This window comes from Diceros bicornis, chromosome 25 (genome assembly GCF_020826845.1).
Source record: "Diceros bicornis minor isolate mBicDic1 chromosome 25, mDicBic1.mat.cur, whole genome shotgun sequence".
Taxonomy (NCBI): Eukaryota; Metazoa; Chordata; class Mammalia; order Perissodactyla; family Rhinocerotidae; genus Diceros; species Diceros bicornis.
The window spans coordinates 23,208,115-23,234,182 of record NC_080764.1 but is presented as its reverse complement, the minus strand read 5'-3'; the positions used below and the strand labels follow the sequence as shown (position 1 = coordinate 23,234,182).

Sequence of the window (26,068 nt, the reverse complement as noted above, 5' to 3'; positions counted from 1 at the left end):
CACTAAAACACTTTAAGGTTACTGTCTGGTATTGTTCACTCTCAGCCAGAATACCAACAAATATCTACTTCAGATTTGATATTAAAAATTTTTCAGTGAATCTGATGGGAAATTGGTGATGGGTTAATTTGAATAACATAATAAAATTAAATATTCACCAAAAGAGGCAATGAGAGCGAAAAAAATTTTTTTTCTATGAACAAAGCAATAATAACAAAAGCAAAATATCAAGTAAGGCTAACTAGATCCAGGGGAAGATTCCACTCATTGAGATATATTTTAGAAATATGTTGTCAACTCTAGCTCCTGGAAACCTTCAAGATGAAATCATAGAGTGAGCATCAATGAAAGAAGTATAGCAACACAAAACATTGCCCACCCTACTGAGGTATCAGCCCTGATGCTTCTGATTAAGTGTTCATAGTGGTCTGAGCATATTGTGTCCCTTTCATCTGATATATAAGTAACAAACCCAAACGCTGTCAGGGGCCAAGTAGAAAATCTAAAGGAATGAATCTGGCAGTGATACAAGACGGTAGAGAGAGGTTAGGACCTTGGAAAGTATATACCCCATCTAAAAGCATTCAAGTTCAATATTTTAAAACACTCTTTTAGCCAAATAACGCACATCTGCAAGCTAAATTATACTTAAAATTCAAAGTCCTATTAGACTTTCAAGGTTCTCTTCAAATGTCACTCTATCAATGTCTTCCCAAGTCTTCCTCTTAAAATATATTTTTTCCTCACCTGTATGTCCTTAGCACTTTGTCCTAGTATTTATTTTAATGTGTCGTGTATAGATGCAAGGTTTTGTCTCCTCCAGTAATTTTGGGCAGAGATTTTTTTTATCTCTAATTCTCCAAAAAAACAAAATACAGTGTTTTTTATAAAAAAGAAGTACCAGGGCCGGCCTGGTGGCGCAAGTGGTTAGGTGCGCGCTCTCCGCTGCGGAGGCCCGGGGTTCGCCAGTTCAGATCCCGGGCGCGCACCGACGCACTGCTTGGCACGGCATGCTGTGGCGGCATCCCACATAGAGTGGAGGAAGATGGGCACGGATGTTAGCCCAGGGCCAGTCTTCCTCGGCAAAAAAAGAGGAGGACTGGCAGATGTTAGCACAGGGCTGATCTCCTCACAAAAAAAAAAAAAAAAAGAAGTACTATATACATCTATAAAATTGAATCTGAACTCTTTTTCTTCTGGTCATGTCATCTAGTACAAGACATGAAAAGATCTTGCCCAGAGACATGAGTGAGTTATTGATCTCAGAAGTGCAAGTCCTTGGTTATAAAGCAGTTTGTGCAATAAAGTTTGGAAATATTCCAGAAGTGTTATGAAAGCAGTAAATCAAGATTAGAGAAATAAAACATTTAGACAATAAGCAAGTAGTTTATCATTAAACATACTTTACGAAAGTAACTTTGTGAGTCATCTGCAACAGTAAACATGCATCTATCTCAAATCCCTTTGAGGGGAAAGGTTTTTTTTTTTAATATAAGAGCTAGAAAAAATTCCTATGCTTATTTTCAAGGCTGCCAAAGTAGAAAAAATAAGAAATTAAGAAAAAATACTACAAATATCTAAACAACTAAATAATATAGGCAAAGCTCTAATGAAAATTCTGATTCAGAGTGCTAACCTGAAACCTAGGATTGGAAGGCCTAAGTTTTAAAACTTCAATAAAAAACCACCTAGAGACACAGGACTCAACCTTTCATCAATTCCTAGGAAAAGAACACTAATTCCACCTGGAATGTGTGGATTGTTTGCAAAACTGCCACATTTATTCCCCCTGGTATTCACACCTTTTTTATAATTCACGCCCTCTTCTAATTGAGAGGTAGAGTCTGTTTTCCCACCCCTTGAATTTGGTCTGCCTTTGTGATGGGCTGGTCAAGCAAACATGGCAGAAAGACAGTATGCTTGTTCCAAGCCTAGGCCTCAAGAGGCCTTGTATAATCCTGTTCTCTCTCTCTCTCTCTCTCTCTCTCAGAACCATACTACTGCCATGTGAACAAGCTGAAGGTGGCCTGCTGGATCATGAAGGATACACGGCAGTCTCACCCATTGCTCCAGGCAACATCCAGTCAATCTCTGAAGCAGATCCACTTTACTGACTTACAACTGACCCAAGACTCACGAGAGAACTCAGCCAAGACAGAAGAACTACCCAGCTAAGCTCAGACTAAATCACCAACCCCAGAATTATGGGCTAAACAAATAGTTACTGTGTTAAGTCATTAAGTTTCAGGATAATTTATGTAGCAATAGCTTACTAATATACAGAGAAGAAGGTCACAATATGACAGGAACCAAAAGGGTCTCTGGAAGATAAGAATGCTGCCACCAACTTGGAAGACAAAAAAACAATGATAAAAGGAGAAAATGGTAAAAAAAAAAAAAAAGCTAACCTTGGAGTTGGTGCTAACTTGAGACAGATAATAAAAGCAGGTTGCCCTTTCCCTGTGGAGAAACAAAACCTAACTGAATGTTATCCATCTTTCAAAGCTCAACTCAAACCACACCTCTGCAATAAAATTTTTGCTGATTGCCCTTAGGCACAGTGATCTTTCCTTCATTAGTTACATATAGACAGTACATTATTGCGGCAAGAGGCCTGGGCTTTAATCAATAAATCTAAATTCAGATTCTGGGTTTATCAACTATGTATCCTTAGGCAAGTTTCTTAAGTCTCTGAATCTGATTCCTCATCTCTTAACTGGAATTTAATGGCTCTCAATTCCACAGGACAGCTGTGAGAATTGGATTCTAAATGTGTCAACATATTAAACACAAAGTACATACTCAAAAATGTTAAAGTGAATTTTGTTTCATTCATTCATTCATTCAGCTTTGACTGGATTCAGGCTGTGAGCTAGACACTGGGAGAAAGGAAACAATTACTAATGATACCACACACGACTGCCATCTAGTAATAATTTTTCAAGTGTACAGCCCTCAAATTAGAACGATGTTAGAGATTATGCCTTATATCCCTTCATATTTCCCAACAGTGTGTGGCCTGGTGTCTTGAATTTAGTATTTACAAAACCACTTGTGGAAAATTTGATTGATTAAAAATGGCAAGATTTCTCATATAACTTTTAACATCTGTATCTCAAAGCAAAGCAAGAGCATCATCGCTTTTGAAGCACAGCTAAAAGAAGACTCACTTGACAGCTCACATCCATTCCTGCTTCCAACAGCACCTGGACAACTGCTTTGTGACCATTACGTGCAGCGAGGTGTAGCGGTGTGTGCTTTCGAGTGTTGCAGCTCATTAAGTTAGGGTGTGCGCTGATGATCATTTTGACCACTCTAAGCCGTCCATAGAGTGCTGCCAGGTCCAAAGGTGTTTCTAGCTTGCTGTTCCTGATGGTAGGATCGGTGAGCTCTTCTAGGAGAACAGCAACTACTTCCGAGTGTCCGTACTGAGCTGCACAGTGTAGAGCAGTTTCATTTTCATTGTTCTGTTAAAACAAAGATGTAGAATGCAAGTTTTCAGAAATTCAATTAGTTATCAAAATCTAAACAAAGTAACTTAAAACCTGAGATGCTCTGAAAATGTTAGTTTAAGATTTATCTATTTTAATAATGTGCCTAATAGAATTTTTTTTTAATTTTACTTATTTATTTTTCCCCCAAAGTCCCAGTAGATAGTTGTATGTCATAGCTGCACACCCTTCTAGTTGCTGTACGTGGGACGCTGCCTCAGCATGGCTGGAGAAGCAGTGCATTGGTGCCGCCCGGGATCTGAACCCGGGCCGCCAGCAGCAGAGCGCGCACACTTAACTGCTAAGCCACAGGGCCGGCCCCCTAGAATTTTATATTTGATACAAGTATCTATCATATATTGCATCAAAAACATCACATTTTATCACTTCAATAGGAAAAATCAAACTTTTCCCAATTTCCAAGAGTGATAAATGATCTAGCCATGTTAGTCAGTGGCCCTGCTGGGCCCAGATGGCCAGTGTTATCTGCACTGTGCATCACGCCTGCATGATATTTGTTAATGAGAGAGATTAATAACAATTATAACACACTTTTAACAGACTAGCTTTCCAAAAGATAGCTGAGATAGTAAATTCTTGATAATGAAATATTTACAAGGTTTCCCAAATTAAGTTTCATTTTATCGTCCATAAAAGTATAAATCATTGCTTTTTTTGCAAAGAGAATGAAGACATACTGGTCCTAAGATTAAACAGTATTTTTTTGAAATATAATTACAGATTGAGAGGCAGACCTTCCCCGGACAAGTCACAAGGAGTGTCACAGTACTACACGTGCAGCTTATAAGTGTTTCAGTTGAAAATCAATGAGATTGTCCTAGAAATTTAGCAGGATAAAAAATGTTAAAACGGAGAAAACTGAACTCAGTTCCAAGGCAGACAGACGTTTTAGACCATTAGGGCAGATGGTGCAGGCAAATGGGTATAGGACTATGTCAGGAGGTGGAAGGGTCAATCAGGAGAAATGTGAACAAGAAATTTTAGTAACAAGGATCATGCAATGATCCTGAATGAAGGTTCTAGAGACAAGGGAGGCTGCCATCACCAGAGTCATCTTCATGGCTAACACTATGTACCAGGCACAGTTGCATTTCATGTATGTTTACTCACTGAATCCTTGCTCTGAGATAGATACTATTATTATCATTATTCCCATTTTACAGATGAGGAAACTGAGGCACCGAGTAGTTGAATAACCGGCCTCCAATTATATAGCCATTTAGTGTTGGAGCAGGATTTGAACCTAGGAAACCTAGAGCCAAAGTCAGTGCTCTTAATACCATCTTCCACACTAACAACTATTACTACTACCATTTGCTGAGTGTCTAAAAACTTTACATACATTGTCTCATTTAACTCTTACAAACAATCCTACAAGACTGGTATTATCATCTCCAATCATGGATGAGGAAACTAAAATACAAAAAGGTTAAATTACATGCCCAGGCAGATACAGGATCTTTTGGAACCCGTATCTGTCAGAATTCAAAACCTTTCATGCTCTTTCCGCTATACCACACTGCCTGCCATGTCTTGCTATATTGTCAAAGAAGAGAAAAGGAAATTAGTGATCTGAAAGCAGAATTTGTATAGATTTTGCCCAAAAGAACACCAACTAAGTGGGAATAGGAAGTAGCTGCTTAGAGAGCTGTTCTGACCAGAACAAAAGGACAAGGAGGGTTCAAACCCAAACAAAATTGAATGTTCCAGAAAGTAACTCAGCCTTGCTCTGGCTGAAGAATGCAGATACGTGAGTTGAGAGTAAGCGAGGATTTGAAAACTTTAAAAAAGGAGTGGCAAGAAAATAATAAGTAAAACAAATTTTTAATGAGCATTAGGAAAGGCTTCTTGCAACTTCACCTTCCAAACAAGTACCAGAAGAGGGTATTTGAAGGCCAAACCCAGAGGAAAAGCCTACTCCTTGGAGACAGTCAATAAAAAGTTAAGATCTGATAGATGGGAAACCCAGCTGGAGGTATTGTTTCTTCCATCATTCCTGTTCTCAGCCGGAACGTGTTACTATCATCTACTTCCTCATAGAGACTGACCACACACAGGTTCCCATTCCCTTAGTCTCTTATCTGGCTAAGTTTTAAAAGCCTGATAAGAAAATCAATCTTATTACTTTATACCATGAAAATGTGATATAGAAATATGCCTCCTGACCAAACCAAATTTCCCTTTTCTTGGAAAGAGATTCAATCTCATTTTTCAAAATACAGCACTTTTCTGAGAAAAAGAAAAGTCAATTATGAAATAATGATTCCTCAAAGACCTCTCTACTTTATCACAGGCCTTAGCCTAGGAAATTATAAGTGCAAAATTGAAGCTATCTATTAACACCAATTAGCATTGTTCAAATATCAAGAAAAATTATTTCAATCATTTCAGACTTACCCAGGAAAAAATGTTCCTAGAGTTTATCCATGACCATCAAATTCTTGGATCGTCACATCAGTGAAGACTAGGCCTGTGGTACCTTTATAAAAGGCATGATTGTATACATGTGTCCATACTTACTAGTGATCTAAAGAAAATCTAATTTGAAATAAGTAGACTGTGATGAAGCACTGACTAATAATTGCTAGTATGTCTACACCAAACATTCTTCAATGGTTTTGAATTTCTTCTTCTTCTTTTTTTTTTTTTGGTGAGGAAGATTGGCCTTGAGCTATCTCTTGCCAATCTTCCTCTTTTTGCTGAGGAAGATTGGCTCTGAGCTAACATCTGTGCCCATCTTCCTCTGTTTTGTATGTAGAATGCCACCACAGCATGGCTTGATGAGCAGTGCGTCGGTCCGCCTCCAGAATTCGAACCTGCAAACCCCAGGCCGCCGAAGCAGAGTGCACAAACTTAACCACGACGTGCCACTGGGCCAGCCCCTCGAATTTCTTCTTTTTTACAAAATAGGTGTTCTCTGAAAAATCAGGACACTTCCAGACAATGAATGGCAGAATGACACTGGTTGACAAAAGCTATGTACCAAAGATCTCGCTTCAAAATAAAACTAATGGAAACTATCACACTAGTTGGGCTTGAGTTTTGGTGAATAGCAAGGTAATATACTTATGATACAAGGCTCCTCTGGTTTTTTTCGTAATATTAAAATACAGGAAAAAAAAGAGAAAGATAAGGTGAAAGGGTTAGGTAAAAATGAATATACAGAAAATTTAAGTTGAAAATATCCATAACATCAGAAGAAAGGAAAGAATAAATCAGTTGACAAAAGACAGGAAGGATGTGGCAAGTATGAAAATCATAATCAGGACAGGATCTACTTTGTTTTCAAAATTACATCAAAATTACATTTCAAAATTACATCTGCCCTAAATTGATCACCAATTCTAGGGCAGTATAGAATGGTGAACAGGACCTAGGCTGACGTGCTAACATGCACTTATTAGCAAGAGTAAATCACTCAATCTCTCTCAACCTATCTTATCTGTAAAATTAGAATATTACTTTCCCTATAAAGATTGTAGTTTACCTTAGAGTGTAGTTTACAAATTAAAAGAGATAAGATATGGGAAAATGCTTTGTAAATTTTAAATATTAAAATGTAACATAGAATTATTTTTAAAGAAAGCTGTATTAGAAACCAAAGATAACTTTCAGAAAGCAGAATGAAGCCCTGAAAATTATGCATAATTTTAACATCACTCATAGTGGCTATGATGTTAACCATACCAGTTAAGAGGCTTTTGATCAGAAAAACCTGGGTTCAAATCCAGGCGGCATTTCTTAGTAGCTGTGATATCATAGGCAAGTTACTTAATCTCTCTAAGATAGTTTCCCCAAATATAAAGTAGGAACAATAATTAATACCTATCTCATCAGGCCGCTTAGTAAGATAATATAGTTGAAGTTCTTTGCACAATGCAAGGCATATAGCAAACACTCCATAAGTGACAGGAGTTAGGAGTCTAGATCTCAGTTTTAGTCACACAGTAATGTGTGGCCTCAGACGAGTTATTTAGCTTTACTGAGCCTGATTTCTCATTTATAAAATGAGAGTGATCACATCACTTCAGAAGATTGTGAGAATTAATTAAATAACATATTGCAGGTGAAAGAGCTTAGCACAGTGTCTGGCTATCTTATGTCTCAATGAATGTTAGTTCGCATTTTCATTCCTTCCCTCTATTGTTTAAATACATAAAGGTCTATAATTAAATAGTACATTTCTGTCCCATGATTTAGAGGTGTGAAAAAAAATTAAAACTAAAACCAAAAGTTACTTAAAAAATAAAATTCCCACACCAGAAACTTTTAAGAGAAATGACATTGAATGAAAGAACTATGTCAGCACTAAAGGAGTATATACATAATAACAAACAAAAAAATACTGAAAGCATAGTATGAAAAATCTCAAGAAATTTTCAATTTGTTGCCAACAGAAACCACAACACAATGCAACAGAAGTGAAAAAATAATTTTGAATTCCAATCTCCTTAAAAAGACATTTTTTATATTTTAATTGATCTGTTCAACATCACAGGAAACAAGTATTTGTTTTAAAAACATACCATTATAGTTATATGCCATTAAAATCTTCCACTTTAAATATAAATGAATACTAGGTGTTTTTTCTTATTTTCATGTCACTTACAAAATATTTTGTTTGTAAAACTAACTTCCTCTTGTTTAACCTTGGATTATTTTTCCATTTTACTATTTCAGGTTTGCTTTGGGGCATTCAGACAGTTTTAAGAATAACCACCAGATGGCTCATCCCACAAATGATCTCTAACTTTTGGATTTCTGAGGAACAGAGCAGCATTCTCATAAGTCTCCTTTTAGCATGATATGCTGATAAAGATAGCCATATCTGTCATTTTTTAAACATTGAATTTATGAGTGTGTTCTCATAAAAATATTCTGTATTTTGTAACCCATAAACATTGAAATTTTTATTGTGATAAATACTAATAAGACACTTTTCTAATTAATAAAACATTTTTCCTGATTCGTTCTTTCTACAACTGCGTTTTGCTGGAAAAAACTACATATTTTTCTTCCCTTTGCTTCAGCTAGTGCTAGTGTTACTTTTTATTCTTTAGTCTGAATTTCAGTCAAAAGCCTGCAAAGTCTGTAACCATTTGAACAATATGCTAACTGTCCTTTATTAGATGTGCTTGCCCTATAGTAAACTTACCTGCATTGATATTGGACAACTGCCAACCTGCAGCTTAATGACATGGTTGTAATTCAATTGTTGGACTGCATGCTGGTTTTCAAATATAGTTTTACAAAATGAGAACAGTAGGGGGCATGCAGAGCTCAAGATGTTTATTCATACTGTATTAGGGGACAATATTTTACTTTCTGGAATCTGTGGTCTTATTTATTTAGAATACTGAGAATGGCATTCCTTTTTTAATATGCCCATTATATGCAATATGGATATTATGTACTTGCAAATATTTTGACTTTATCAGTCAGTATTATACTGCTGCTGTGTTTTACTCAACTTACTCTGGGCATACGTACATATAGATACATAAAGTAAATTTTTACCCTAATATAAGACTAGCAATTGTATACACTGTATTTTGCATTTTGATTCACAAATTGTACTTACTATGAAAGTGCTATGTATGGTAAAGTATTATGCAAATAGTAGCTATCATTATTGTTTTAGCATTTAAAATTTTATTAAGAAAAACTAATTAGCATTACAAATATGAATTCTATTACATCTTTAAATATTCAACAACTATAAAATAAATGCTTGCATAAGGCAGGCAAAAATATTACAACTACTTCCTTTATGTGGGATTTCCTTGATAAGAAATATCTCTACAAATGCCCAACTTAGTGCCTATTCACCATATACACATGCCAAAGAATTTTTCAAATTTCTCCTTCAGGAAATTCAGCAGTGAAAAGGTCTTTGGCAGGGTAAAGACAGAAATAATCAATTTTTCAATGTAGCTTTGCCTTCGGAAAACTCTAGAAAAAGTATAGCATGAGCACACATTTGACAAGTGCACCTGTTCATTGACTCTGGAATGTGACGGTCCATGATGAATAAGAATCTTCACAATTTCCACATCTCCTTTCCAGGCAGCCAAGTGAATAGGAAAATAACCTTTGTTGTCTGCTACATTTGTTGATGCCTCATATTGAAGTAGTTTGAGAACTATGTCCCTAAGAAAGAAAGAAAAAAAAAACACAACAGAAAACCTGATGAACAACACAGATTTTATTAAACAAATAATTATGACAGTACACTAGCTGCTGGATGGCAATCTAGAGTAATCATTCTAAGTATTGAGGACCTAGAATTTTAGGTACTGAGACATAAAATTGGGTTTAAGATTCTGACTATTCCACATTTGGCTATTTTACTTACCTGAAAAACCACCACCACCACACACACACACACACACACACACACACACACACACACACAGCATCGACTAACCAATGAAACTACCTAATAGAATCCATTTAGGCAAAATTTATCTAATTTCATTAACTGAATAAATTAAGTAAAATAACTTAAAAAAATACCTCTTCTCATTTTTTTAAAAAAGGAGTTCTTTCCAGATAGCCCATACCTGAGATTTACCCTAAAGGAAAAGCTGAGGTACAAGCAAACGCCTTGTTTAGAAAAAAAAAAAGTTATCATACTACCAAGAGACATTTTAGGGAGTTTATATACCATTCCTAGAGAATTGGAATATGGAATTGAAGATGCATATGCATACAAAAGAGAAAGCAGACAGCACGGTAGGAAAGGGACCCTGACAAGCTAGCTGCAGTATAAGCTTAAGTTTGAAAAAAAGTTTAATAACTTTTCAGCCATGGCACACAACGTACTTTGAACGCGTGCTGTTCATACTTCTGCACTCCTTCACCTATCTCCTCCAAGTCTAAGAAATGGCTCTGAAGGGAAATTCCAAAGAGGTAATTTCATTTAAGAGACAAGTTCCACCACTGACGCAATTTCCACACATACTCAATAATATATCCTACCTATAGAATTTTGTATACAATCCTCATCAAGTTTTCAAAGTAAAAATTTTGAACTGCAATATTCATCCTTAGGAGCAATTAATTAATAATTATTAGTATGTATTATACTGAACTTTGTGTCAATCAACCACAGTAATTCTAAACAAAAACTGCATGTTTAAGAGGCAAATTCTATTAATTCACTAAGTGAAATCCTAGACAGACAGATATAAAAATACATATATATATACAATTACAATATATTCTAAAATTGTTTCTCATCTATAACAAATCACAACGGTGAGAATAAAGGTAACAGAAAGAGCTAAACTTAAATATTTCATGAAGCCAGGCTCTAAATGCAAGTAACAAATGAGAAAAGTTGGAGGAAGTTTGAATAGAACTGAGGTCAGAACTCTGACAGCCCACAAGAAAAATAGATATGATAAAATACAAAATTATAGTAAATGGCAAAATACGTTGCCCAGAATGTAGCCTACACTTGCAATGTTGGACTTAATTGATAAATGTATGAAGTCATATTTGAAAGAACCAAGAATATGTTGTAGAAATATTTAGAAAGTTCCAAGGAGACCTAAATTTTCTAATGATAAGACTTCAAAGAAAATAAGAATAAATCTCATTTTAACATTCTTTTTAAAACACCAATATTATAAGATCTGAATTTAGAAGATTAGGATTTGAGTCCCAGCTATGTAAACTACCTAATGATATAACCCTAGAGAAATTATTTAGCCTCATTTTTCTTTTTCTTTTCTGTAGGGGATATTGTAGTAATAATAATGCCTACTAGCAAGACTGGTAAAAGCTTTCAATGAGATCATAGAGCAGAAGCCACTTGCTAAATAATAAAGCACTAGACAAATATTAGATCTTGCCTACCCCTCAATAAGTTGAACCTTTCATCTTATTCAGATTGTGAAAAGTAATAAATGGAAACCTCATTTAAAATGGAGTCAGGGGGCCAGAAGAGAGAACGCTCACACATGTGCCACTCCACACACACTACAGACTCCAACAGAAAGAGATGATATTTTGCATCTCCAAAAAGGAGGGATACTTCTTTGCTACCCCAGCAGAAGGAAGGAAGACGTTCCTCCTTGCTGCAACAGCTCAGCCAATGTGAGACTGCCATAACTCAGCCAATGAAAAGCCACTGTACTTCAAACTCTCTGTTTCCTCCAATAGACTCTTCCTTTATAACAGCCCCTCCCAATTTCCTAAAAGAACCCTTCTCTCCTTTGTTTCTCCGGACTTGCCTGTGGTTTGTCATAGACCACATGTCCCAAGTTGCAATTCTTTGACATGTGTTCCCAAATAAACACATTTCACTGGAAAATAACTGGCTGTTTATTTGTTTTAGGTCAACAAGAAATATCAGCTAATGAACTGGCTGGGCTAAGATTTCTAATGTGAAAATGAAGGGCACAATATGCCATCCCAAAATATGCCTCTTTGGCATAGGATTATTTCAAGCTGGTTATTTTGAGAAACTGCAGACATAGGAGAAGCTCTGAAAACTGAGTAGCAGTTACCCTTTTGTAAGGGATATTTACATTTATAAGGGAAGTCTCTATTTGTAAGGGTGTCTCCTTCTCTGTAACAGGAAGAGAGGATGACTGAATCTTTAGCAATTTATCAGTGGAAAAGGCAACAACCTAAATCTGCACACCAACCTTACCTTTGTTTACTATGCTTTTCCTGATAGCCTCCGATAACTGGCTGATCCACCTCCAACACTTTCTTTTGTCTTTAGCTGAAGATGGTATTTAAGATGATGACTTGGGCCATTTTGGGGAGTTATTCAGTTTTCCTGGGTATCTCCCATATATACAGGAGGTATACATGTTATTAAACCTCTGTTTTTCTCCTATTAATCTGTCTTTTTTATTTATTTCTAGCCAAGAACCTAGAATGGTAGAGGGAAAATTACTTTTCCTCTCCCACAAAATCATATTTGTGAAATATAAAGTGATGTCTCTAATTAAATAAGTGCCTGTCAGTTTTACTGAATCATAAATAATTAATCAACAAATTGTCATTAATCTTTCTTATGATGTATCCATGTATATCATAAGTAATATGTATTACACAGGCCTTTTTCATCCAGACTCATTATGAACAAATTAAATTTCGCGTATATTCTATAATATCTAAACTAAAAGAGTAGTTAACACTAGGATCCCACCAAATCAGTATTATTATTTTTTATTTTTATTTAAGTTGCACCTTATATCTTCTAGAGGTATCAACAAATGAACATGTTGACTATGCTTGGTTACCTGGCATGAAATATTAAACTATATTGATGAACAATGTCTACAGAAGAGCAAGCAAGAAAAAATCTCTATATCTTAAACATAAAGTGGCATTCTTTCTTATATACAGCATTTGATAAATAAGAAACGCTCTGAAATCCTAAAGTAAATGTGGTTGATGGGATCACAGGAAAAACAATTCCATTTCCCAGGAGCAAAAGAAAATATCAAATTTAATAATAATCCAACTTAAATCATGGCAATATTTTGCAGCTTGAGGCCAATATATGTACATTCAGGTAAATATAAGAATTCTAAAAGTATTCATTCTTGGTATTACATTTAATTTGTTTAATTTTCTGATAGATATAAATACACTTCTGATTAATATGAAATGTCTTTTAAGTTCAGTATATGTTCTGAGCAAAATTTAACTGGGAAGGTTCAACATTCAACTTTCTTTATCTCAATAGCAAGTTTCCCAATAATTAAATCATAACCAAAGACATTTATTTTGTTCTATCTTCCCTTGCTTGTTGGTAGTCCTAAGAACTTTGAAATAAATGCAAATCATCTTCACACAGATGTAGTATTAACAAACTAATGATAATCTCCAATTCCCTAAAGTCCTTTTGATTTTAGACTTTCTTGAAGATTTTACTTCTGCTTAACAGGAATTTAAGTTGCAAATGTGTTTGACATGGTCAAAAGACTTTAGGACAATACTCTCCATTTTCTGACTGAAGCTCCTTTATATATTGAATTCATTCCCATAGATTTCTAGATAGACTGAATAAAGGCAAATTTTAACTAGTTAATATTCTTATCCAGGAAAGAAGCAATCAGATCAAAGATATTTCTAGGTTATGCAAAGAGCAACTTCATGGACCAGATTATACAAATTTTTAGAGGGAGTACCCTTCTTTCATTAGAAAGCCTAGAAACAACAAATCAAAAGTATGGCATATTTGTACAGCTTACTATCTGGATTCTAGATCCAATTTGAGATGCAATTTGGATTACTGATAATGGAATCTAGAATCCAAGCATTAAATATTTAAAGAATCAGAAGCAAACATAGAAAATATTTTAACCCCAAACATATCAAAGAACATACATATTTCAAAGATATAGTAACAATTTATTGGTGACATTTTTCAAAATAGCATCCAAGAACCACAAAGTACAATATAATTTAATGAAACTTAACCAGAAAAAAAAAAAAGGAGCAATTTGCTAAGAGAAGGAGAACTGAAATGACATATGAATATACAAGTTTAGTAAAACCTTATAGGGAATGATATTATTATTTAAAAAGAAAGGATATAAAAAAGAGAGGAGGAAAGGAAGGAAGAAGGAAAAGGAAAGAAGGAAGAGAAAGGGAGGGAAAGAAGAAAGGAAGGAAGAAAGTAAGGAGAGAGAGAGCAAGGAAGGGGAGGAAGGGAAGGAGGGAGGAGGAAGGCTGGAGGCAGGCTGGCTAACTGCTCTTCAGAAGACAATTAAGAGAATCAAATTTGTAGCAGAAATACATGAGAGAGACAATGAATCATCCATATTTAAAAATAAAAAGAGAAAGAGAAATAGATAGGTCTTTAGCCCATCTATTGAAATAATTTATTTAAAATCATTGCTAGTGAATTTTGTTCTTCTGACCATGTTTTTTTTCCATCACTTGAAGGTAATAATTTTCTAATCTATAATTACAAATGACCCAGGAAATCACCAATAGAGTACATTTTCTATTGTGTCCTGTTTTGGCTAAGTGGAGATGAATTGTTCATTATGAAATAACATATTTCAGGTACAAAAATGCTCCTCCATTTGTAAATTAACTAGCAGTGGTAAATAAAAGCTCCCAATAAAATGTACAAAATGAGAGCAAACAGGATTAATTTGCAATATGAAGGCTTTAGATTATATGTTGGGGGTAGTGAAAAAGTCTGTGCTCAAAGCAAAAGAATAAACTACAAGACCCTGTAACATTATTTCCAGCTCTGTGATTCCATGAACTTTGGCTTACAAATCATAATGTTTATGGAAACAATCTAGAGCTGATGGATACAACAGCAACAAATATGGAAATGATGTGTTTCCATGCTGACTGCTAAGGCTTGGGAAGAATACAACATAATCAATTGTTCATTACCTATGCTAAGCGAGAAGAGCAAAAGCAAAGAAAAGAAAAATCATTCTTCTCTGGCTCTGAGACATATTCTATGACATTTTTTTCTCCTTCAAATATCTTTTCTGAAGCCAATATTAAAATTAACATTCCAAGTGAACACACTACTTGATAATAAGGGGAGGCAGCCCAGAAATACATAATGTGACAGAGAAAAACCAGCAAGAGTTTAGGAAACTGATGTGCATATAGCCACAAAGGGGAGATAATGTATTGTTAAAAGCATACACCTGGAACCAGAAGGCTTAGGATCTAGACACAGCCCCACCTTAATATCTAAGTGGCCACTAAGTTACTTACCCAGAATGGCCTTGTTTCTCCAAAATGAAGGAAATGAAGGGGCTAGGATAAAATACATGACCTCTAATTTTAAAAGTCCCTGAATAACTTAAATAATTTAAAATCAAGAAACCTTATACTCTAGGAAAAAATACAAATTTCAGAATTATAGCATCATAGTACAAAACTGAACCACAAATATTACCAAAACAGTATATCATAAAATGTTATAATTGGAAGGAACAATGAAAAATATCCAGCCAGTATATTCAGTACATTGAACTGAGGCCTAGAGAGGTTAATTAAATGGCTCAAGGCCACATAACTAGCAGAGATGGATAGATGGGATAAGAATTTTCCAGCTTTTTTCCAAAGCCTATAGAATGACACTGAGTAAAATCTTTCCAGAAAGTGTTAAAAAGAAAAGCTAAATGAGATCTTCGGAAAAAGCAAAGCAGATACGTATAATTCTCAAAGCATCTGCAATTAAAGAGATCTTAGAAGATATCTAGTCAAATCTCCCATCTCTTTATGATAATCTTAATGATTGCTATTCAATTCACTGAAAATATCTGCACTTTGTACATTCCAACAGAAAACTAAAAATTATGCAGTGGGCCACAGGGAAACATATCTCAATGGTTAGAAGTTCATATGCTGTCATTTATAAACCAATAACATTTACTAAATACTTCACAGAAAATTAAGAAGGGATACGAATGCTAATCCATTTTGTGACAATATTATTTTGAGAAATGCTTATAATGCCAAGCTGAGATAGAACAAGAAAAGTAGCATATAGCTCAAACGGTCAGGCCAAGATCTGTCCATTAGATTTAATAGTTTATCTTCCCAGTTGGAACTAAGAAATATGGTACCACCTTGAATCCGCAATTAAGATGGCCAAAGAAGCCAGCAGTAAGGTAGGGATCTGGACACATCATTCAGAGGACTTACAACACTTTGTCACTAAACATTAGGTTACCTAGCTAAAACACTGGAAATAAAGTGGTGGTTACAGTTAAACATTCTTTCACTCTCTGTACTATATACTATCACATTATTTGAAACATAATTCCATAGCTTAAAGAAGTTTAAAACCAGAAAGACCATCATGAATGACAAAGAAAAAGCATTTTAGATAAATTTGAAAGATTTTGTAGTGGTTCATACAAGAGTCCATGGCTTCTAATAGCAAGAATCTATTAAGATTTCACTCCTAGTGAATACTGCCATGTTAGGTGAAGACACCAAAAAAGGTAGAGTGGTGTTATTAAGTGGTTTTCCCATTCCCTGCCTAAAACTACACGCGACTAACATGGTCCTGTTACTTCTTTCATTCTCCCCGTGTAATATTTGACTATTTTAGAGCAATTCTCTCAGTTTACACTCTGCACATAATCATCCTCAGCAACATTCCTACCAAGTTTGTCAGTGTTGCCACTTGGTGCCTCTCCAAATTCATCTAAGCCCAGGGGACTCATGGCAACGTGAGACAGGTATCATCAGACATAATTAACTTCGTTACATGTAACTAAATACACAAGGATTCCAGTCCAAATAAATGGCACTTACTTATGTCCATTTAAGGCTGCGTGGTGTAAAGCAGTGTAACCCGAACTGTCTGTGCAGTTCACATTGGGGCCTCGCCAGATGCTGCAAATAAAGCACAAGCGCAGAGTTAACGGTTAAGCAGAATCATGCTTTGAAAAACAAAAAGCCTGACAGTCCTACAGCCAGCAGCATGCTGCATATGAAAATTTTAGTCATGTAGAAAATGACTGCCATCTTTCAAGCATTCCCCTCAGAACAATAACTTCACTTATTTAAAGCAGGGAAATTATTAGGGAATATAACTACCTTCAGAAATTATTAGTGAATGTAGGCCCACTGCCATGCACTAAAATTTGGATCTGAAAATTCCCTATTATTTTATATAATTACTTAAATATTGGAAACAATTAACATTCAGCTACTATATTATATACCAAAGAATAAAGATTTATGACACCTGCCTCATCCCTTTCAATGCATTATTAACATTCTTAGATGGCAGTGATTTATATAAGTTATAAGATATTTTTGCATTATGGGAAGAATATAAACTCTTCTTGCTGCTTAAGTCCTACCAAAAAATATAATAAGTATGTCATACTTGAAAATATAACTAATGATTTGGACTGTTGTAAACCATAAGAAGATTCTAATAGTTTTGCAGTTATCATTATTTTACTATACAATATATTCTGGAGATAACATGTAACCATATAAAAGAGTCCATTTTATCCTTGATGACTACAATTACAGAAACTATTTTTAGCTTTTAAAAAAATAAGGCATTGAAATACACTTTTCAGAAAGTAGACCAAAAAATGACTTTATCTGATATTCATTATGATACTAAAGCCATCGAAACTAACATCCAATGACAAACTAATTCACGTATTCACAAAATATTTATTGTACATCTATAGTATATCACATATTAAGCTAGGCACTGGGAGTACAAAATCATAATTCAAGGTCATTTTTTACAAGAACAGAGTCTAATAGAGAAGATAGAAACATATACTAACAAGTAATTACAAAGTAGTAAGATAACTGAGGTACCAGAGAGCAGACAAGCATTTCTTAGAAGAGAATGAATAGCCATTCCAAAGGAAAGATCAAAACAGACAAACTAAGGTGGGACAAGGAAAATGAGTAGAATGCACTTATCCGATAGTTAATTAAAAGGACAAATCAATAAGATGCAGGGACCAATTGAAGGAAGGAAGAAGTACTAGTCTAGAATGACTCAGCTTTCAGGCTTAGATGGCAAGAAGGAAAATGACAACATTAACTAAGATGTGAAAAAAGGAACAAATCTGCTTGGGGGAGGACAGTGCAGATGGAGAGCAAACAATTGACTTCAGGTTTGGAGACACTGAATTTTAAGTATCTGACATACACATAAGTAAGACTATCCAGAAGACTATGAAAATATATAGTTAGAAGCATGGCTCTGAAGTTAGACTACCTGAGTTCAAAACCTGTCTCCGTTACTTGCTGGGGGTAGCCCTGGATGAGGTATTTAACCTCTCTGAACTTCAATTCCTCATCTGCAAAATAGAGATGATAATAATAGTACTACCTTATACTGCTGTTGTGAGGACCAAATAAATCAATACCTATAAAGCTCTTAGAGCATTACTAGAACACAGTACTATAATGTATTGTATTTGCTAGAACACAGTTCAACGAATTGTTAGAACAAATTATTAAATAGAAGGTAAAACCATGGGAGTGCCTGATATCAGACACTATAAGAGGGAGGCCATTGGGCTCAAATACCTCAGTGGAAAATATATATATGGGGCAAGGTGAAACCTTCTCTTAAATTTTGATATTAGTCAAAATCCATCAATCCCTCATGAAAAAAGAAAATCAAAATCAAACAAGGCAATTCAAAGTCTGAAAACCTCTCACATATCACTGAAACTTTCAGAGAACCTATAAGAAAGTATCTATTGAGAAAAAGAAAAATTAGATAAATGAAGGACAGATAATTAACATTATTTAAGGGTCCAGCAGAGGGAAAAGTTTATATGAAGGACATTGAAAGTTATGCAGGAGTAGAAATAAAACCAAGCAAAAGCATTATACAATTTAACACAGGAAACTATTCCAAAAAGAAATGGAGAGATCAAGTTAGATGAGAATTTAACAATTTATTTGGGAATTAAGAAGATAATGAGGAGACTAATGTACAAATTTAATTCTAAGATTTTAACTTTATTTTGCTCTTAACTTTATTTCAATCAAATAGTTTATTTTATTTAATGGTATCTTACCTTCCGAGAATAAAAAAGGTGACAGGTAAACCAGGAAAGTGATAAAACGTGCATGTTTTACAATTTCATTAGATTGTTAGTTTTTTTGTTTTGTTTTGTTTTGTTATTGATGTTTTTTTTTTAAGATTTTATTTATTTATTTTTTTCCCCGAAAGCCCCAGTAGATAGTTGTATGTCATAGCTACACATCCTTCTAGTTGCTGTATGTGGGACTCGGCCTCAGTATGGCAGGAGAAGCAGTGCCTCGGTGCGCGCCCGGGATCCGAACCCGGGCCGCCAGCAGCGGAGCGTGCGCACTTAACTGCCAAGCCACCGGCCGACCCCAATTGATGTTTTAATAGTTTTTAGCATTGTGAAATTTGGGGTGATACATTTTTGTTTGTCCACCACCATATATATGACTCCCTTCACCCCTTGTGCCCACCCCCCACCTTCCTTGCCCCTGGTAACCACAATACAGTTTTCTCTGTCCATGTGTTGGTTTATATTCCACACATGAGTGAGATCATACAGTGTTTGTCTTTCTCTTTCTGGCTTATTTCACTTAACATAATACCCTCCAGGCCCATGCATGTTGTTGCAAATGGGACGATTTTGTCTTTTTTTATGGCTGAGTAGTATTCCATTGTATATATATACACCACATCTTCTTGATCCAATCGTCAGTTGAGGGACACTCAGGTTGCTTCCACTTCTTGGCTATAGTGAATAATGCTGCAATGAACATAGGGGTGCATAAGCCTCTTTGAATTGTTGATTTCAGGTTCGTTGGATAGATTCCCAGTAGTGGGATGGCTGGGTCATGGGCATCTCTATTTCTAATTCTTTGAGGAATCTCCATACCATTTTCCATAGAGGCTGCACCAGTTTGCGTTCCCACCAGCTGTGTATGAGGGTTCCTGTTTCTCCACATCCTCTCCAACACTTGTGGTTTTTTGTCTTGGTGATTATAGCCATTCTAACGGGCGTGAGGTGATATCTTAGTGCTGTTTTGATTTGCATTTCCCTGATGATTAGTGATGTTGAACATCTTTTCATGTGCCTCTTGGCCATCTGTATATCTTCTTTGGAGAAGTCTCTGTTCATTTCCTCTGCCCATTTTTTGATCGGGTTGTTTGTTTTATTGTTGTTCAGTTGTGTGAGTTCTTTGTATATTATGGAGATCAACCCCTTGTCAGATGTATGTTTTGCAAATATTCTCTCCCAGCTGGTGGGTTGTCTGTTCATCTTGATTCTGGTTTCGTTTGTCTTGTAGAAGCTCTTTAATCTGATAAAGTGCCACTTGCTTATTTTTTCTTTAGTTTCCCTAGTCTGGGTGGGCATGTCCTATGAAAAGACTCCTTTATGACCAATGTCAAATAGTGTGTTGCCTATATTTTCTTCTATGAGTTTTATAGTTTAGGTCTCACCTTCAGGTCTTTGATCCATTTTGAGTTAATTTTTGTGAATGGCAATAGCAGATAGTCCACTTTCATAGATTGTTAGGTTTTTAACCTTCTTTTTAAAAACATCAATCCTTGAAGCATTTTCAATTTCCTATTACATTCTTAGAATTTTTGTACTTTTGTTCCTCCTGCTAAACTCATCCAGTCCTGCCCTGTTGATTTCCACCCCTGTGCCTTTGGTCATACCCTTCTACTAACCTATGATAGATTCTCTAACCAATTGTATCTTACCATTCCTCCAAAACCAGATCAAGACTCACCTACTCCAATAAACCTTTCTCTAAACACTCAATATCAACAGGTATTTAATAAACATGTGCTAAGTTATATAAATAAAAATAATTAAAGAACTTTTTTCTTTGTTTTAGGAAGATCTGCCCTGAGCCAACATCCATGCCAATCCTTCTCTTTTTGCTGAGGAAGACCGGACCTGAGCTAACATCTATTGCCAATCCTCCTCCTTTTTTTTCCCTTTTTCTCCCCAAAGCCCCAGTAGATAGTTGTATGTCATAGTTGCACATCCTTCTAGTTGCTGTATGTGGGACGCTGCCTCAGCACGGCTGGACAAGTGGTGCATCGGTGAGCAGCCAGGATCCGAACCCAGGCTGCCAGTAGCGGAGCACGTGCACTTAACCGCTAAGCCATGGGGCCGGCCCCCTAGAGAATTATTTTTAATGAATAAATAAGCCATAGGTAAAACAGATATGTTAAAACAAACACAATTTACTCATTTAAAATAACCTATGAAATCATAAAAAATAATCCACAAGAGGCAAAAGGGAAAAAAAAGCAGAAAAAAGGAACAACGAATAGATGGGACAAATAGAAAGCAGACAGTAAGATGGCAGATTTAAACACAACCATATCAATAATTACACTAATCTACAAATGGTCTAACGACCCAAGTTAAAAAGGAAAAACTGTCGCGTGACATCAGCGTCATGGCAGAGTGAGTTTTCCCGTAAACTCTTCCCCAAATAAGACACAACAAAAGGAACAGTCACAGACCAACAACGGACTCCTAAACAGCGAAAAGCAAGATCGGAAAGATCCACACTGCCGCACATCTGAGAGTGGAACGGGCTGGGCCCCCAGAGGAAGTGGGGAGAGATAAGGAGAACTCCTTTCCCTCCCCATCAGATCAGTGATCCCAGTCCACGCGGCTCCCAGAGAGGGGGGAGGGGCGGCTCTCTGCGGGGAAACCGTAGCTGTTGGGCCTCTCTTAGCCAGTGGGAAACTCCCACACAGAGGACTCAGAACTGCTACAGAGGTACCATCAACATCTGAGCACTCCAGGAGAGCAGATAATGAGGGGCGAGCAAGAAGACTCCCACGCCAGGGACCCAGCGGGCAAAAGAGAGAGTCCCCCACTCCCCACATGTCGGACACTGCAGCTCAGCCGACCAGACCAGACCAAGCGGCTGGCAGATCGCAGAAAACAGCTGGGGCAGAGCACAGGGGGCTCAGATTACACAGCCCTTAACTGCCACACAGTGGCAGTGGGTGGAAATTGCAACCAGATATTTACAGGATGAGGAAAAACAAAGCCAATACAGGAACCACAATGCAAAGGTACATGAAATCACCAAACCAGAAGGAAAATGACAAGCACCCAGAAACCAACCCTGAAGACACAGAAATCCATAACCTAAATGACAGAGATTTCAAAATAGCTACCATAAAAAAACTCAATGAGGGGCCGGCCCAGTGACCCAAGCAGTTAAGTGCACGTGCTCCACTGTGGCGGCCCAGGGTTTACTGGTTCAGATTCCAGGCGCGCACCAACGCACCACTTGGCAAGCCATGCTGTGGCGGTGTCCCATATAAAGTGGAGGAAGATGGGCACAGATGTTAGCCCAGGGACAGTCTTTCTTAGCAAAAAAAGAGGAGGATTGGCAGATGTTAGCACAGGGCTGATCTTCCTCACAAAAAAAGAAAACAAAACAAAACTCAACGAAATACGAGATAACACAGACAAACAATTCAATGAGATTAGGAGTTTCTTCACAACGGAGATGGAAATCATAAAGAAAAACCAATCAGTACTGATGGAGATGAAGAACACAATGGAGGAGATAAAGGAGAATCTGGAACCTTTAAAGAACAGAGCTGACAATATGGAGGAAAGAAATAGCATTATAGAGGATAGGAATACAGATACACTCCAGATGGAAGAGGAGAGAGAACTAAGACTAAAAAGAAATGAAGACAGTCTCTGAGAAATATGTGACTCTATTAGGAAATGTAACATAAGAATTATAGGTATTCCTGAGGGAGAAGAGAGGGAAAGAGGAACAGAGAGCCTATTCAAGGAAATAATACCCGAGCACTTCCCAAACCTGGGGAAGGAGCAGCAAATACCAGTAAGTGAAGCCAATAGGTCGCCTAAATACGTCAACAGGCAAAGGCACACTCCACGACATGTAGTGGTAAGGCTGGCTCAAGTGAATGACAAAGAAACAATATTAAGGTCAGCTAGACAAAAACAAAAAATAATGTACAAAGGAACTCCCATCAGGCTCTCAGCAGATTTCTCAACAGAAATTTTACAGGCTAGGAGAGACTGGAATGATATATTCAAAATACTGAAAGACAAAAACTTTCAGCCAAGAATACTCTAGCCAGCAAAAATATCCTTCAAATATGATGGAGAAATAGTAACTCTCCCAGATAAACAAAAGTTAAGGGAGTTCATGGCCACGAGACCCCCACTACAAGAAATACTCAAGAAGGCCCTCAGGCCGGGAAAACAAGAAAAGAAAGGGAATGCAAAGCTTGGAGCAAGGAGAAATATAGGTAGATAAACTCAGAAAAATAGTAGATCTTTACCGGAATAGGTTAGCAATGATTTAAATACCAAAATCAAAGATCAAAGGAAGGAATTCACCAAAAATAAATATAACCTCATCACTGTAAACACACAGGTACAACACAAGATAGAATAAGGTATAACAAGAACGACTTAGAAGGGGAAGAGGAAAGTGACTGAATTGACTTAGTATAAGGAAATAGGAGGCCATCAGATAATGGACTATCTCATACACAAGATTTTTCATACAAACCTCAAGGTAACCACTAAACAAATAATCAAAACAAAATCACATATGATAAACAAAGAGAAAACTAGAAGAGTCATAAGACAGGACAAGCAAACTGAATTGGCAGTCCAAAACAAATGGGAAAAGAAACAAAGGAAATGCAAAAGAACAGGAAAATAAGTGACAAAACAGCAATGTTAAGCCCTCATACATCAATAATTACCCTAAACGTAAATGGATTGAACTCTCCAATCAAAAGATACAGAGTGGCAGGATGGATTAAAAACCAAGACCCAACAATATGCTGCCTCCAGGAATCACATCTCAGCTCTAAAGACAAGCACAGGCTCAGAGTGAAAGGATGGAAGACAATACTCCAAGCTAATGGCAAGCAGAAGAAAGCAGGTGTTGCCATACTCACATCAGACAAAGTAGACTTCAAGATAAAACAGGTGACGAGAGACAAAGAAGGGAAATATATAATGATAAAAGGGACACTCCACCAAGAAGACATATCACTTAAAAACATATATGCACCCAACATAGGAGCACCAGCGTACATAAAGCAACTATTAACAAACCTAAAAGGAGACATTAATAACAACACAATAATAGTCGGAGATCTTAACACCCCACTTACATCAATGGATAGATCATCCAGACAAAAAGTCAATAAAAAAATAGTGGAATTAAATGAAAAACTGGACGAGATGGACCTAGTAGACATATACAGAGCACTCCATCCAAAACCAGCTGACTACATATTCTTCTCAAGTGCGCATGGAACATTCTCAAGGATAGACCATATGTTGGGAAACAAAGCAAGCCTCAATAAATTTAAGAAGATTCAAATCATAACAAGCATCTTTTCAGACCATAATGCTATGAAACTGCAAATCAACCATGAAAAAAAACTGGGAAAGTGACAAAAATGTGGAGATTAAACAACATGCTACTGAACAACCAATGGATCATTGATGAGATTAAAGGAGAAATCAAAAACTATCTGGAAACAAATGAAAATGAAAATATGCCATACCAAACCATATGGGATGCAGCAAAGGCGGTCCTGAGAGGGAAACTCATAGCGATACAAGCTCACCTTAACAAACAAGAAAAAGCCCAAATAAGCAACCTTAAATTACACCTAACAGAACTAGAAAAAGAAGAACAAACAAAGCCCAGCATCAGCAGAAGGAGAGAAATAATAAAAATCAGAGCAGAAATAGATGAAATTGAGACCAAAAAAACAGTAGAAAGGATTAATGAAACAAAGAGTTGGTTCTTTGAGAAGATAAACAAAATTGACAAACCCTTAGCCAGACTTACTAAGAAAAAAAAGAGAAAAGGCTCAAGTAAATAAAATTAGAAATGAAAGAGGTGAAATTACAACGGATACCTCCGAAATACAAAAGATTATAAGAGAATACTGTGAGAAATTATACGTCAACAAATTGGACAATCTAGGAGAAATGGATAAATTCTTAGACTCATACAACCTCCCAAAACTGAACCAAGAAGAAATAGAGAATCTGAATAGACCAATCACAAGTAAAGAGATTCAAATAGTAATCAAAAACCTCCCAAAAAATAAAAGTCCAGCACCAGATGGCTTCTCTGGTGAATTTTACCAAACATTCAAAGAAGATTTAATACCCATCCTTCTCAAACTATTCCAAAAATAGAGGAAGATGGAACACTGCCTAAATCATTCTACAAGGCCAACATCATCCTGATACCAAAGCCAGACAAAGACAATAAAAAGAAGGAAAATTACAGGCCAATATCACTGATGAACATAGATGCAAAAATCCTCAATAAAATATTGGCAAACCAAATACAGCAATACATTAAAAAGATTATACACCATGATCAAGTGGGATTTATACCAGGGACACAGGGATGGTTCAACATCCGCAAATCAATCAACGTGATACACCACATCAACAAAACAAAGAATAAAAACCACACGGTCATCTCAATAGACACAGAGAAGGCATTTGACAAGATACAACATCCATTTATGATAAAAACTCTCAAGAAAATGGGGATAGAAGTAAAGTACCTCAACATAATAAAGGCTATTTATGACAAACCCACAGCCAACATCATACTCAACGGGGAAAGACTGAAAGCCATTCCTCTGAGAACAGGAACGAGGCAGGGCTGCCCACTCTCACCACTCTTATTCAACATTGTACTGGAGGTGTTGGCCAGAGCAATTAGGCAAGAAAAAGGAATAAAAGGAATCTAAATACGCAACGAAGAGGTGAAACTCTCACTATTTCCAGATGACATGATTTTATATATAGAAAACCCTAAAGAATCCATTGGAAAACTATTAGAAATAATCAACAACTACAGCAAAGTCGCAGGGTACAAAATCAAACTACAAAAATCAGTTGCATTTCTGTATGCTAATAACGAACTAACAGAAAGAGAACTCAAAAAGATAATATCATTTACAACTTCATCAAAAAGAATAAAATATCTAGGAATAAATCTTACCAAGGAGGTGAAAGACCTATACAATGAAAACT

At 36.2% G+C, this 26,068-nt stretch overlaps 1 protein-coding gene across 2 annotated transcripts in view; it reads right to left on the bottom strand.

Annotated features, from left to right (window-relative positions):
- The window catches only part of ANKS1B (ankyrin repeat and sterile alpha motif domain containing 1B), a 758,303-nt gene that overhangs the window by 594,578 nt on the left and 137,657 nt on the right, over positions 1-26,068 (bottom strand). For both annotated transcript variants that reach the window (XM_058568586.1, XM_058568587.1), the window contains exons 2-4: positions 16,788-16,868; positions 9,506-9,662; positions 3,171-3,467 (exon numbers count right to left, since the gene is read on the bottom strand). In XM_058568586.1, coding sequence (XP_058424569.1) covers positions 3,171-3,467; positions 9,506-9,662; positions 16,788-16,868 — 535 coding nt within the window. The remainder of the gene's footprint in view (positions 1-3,170; positions 3,468-9,505; positions 9,663-16,787; positions 16,869-26,068) is intronic.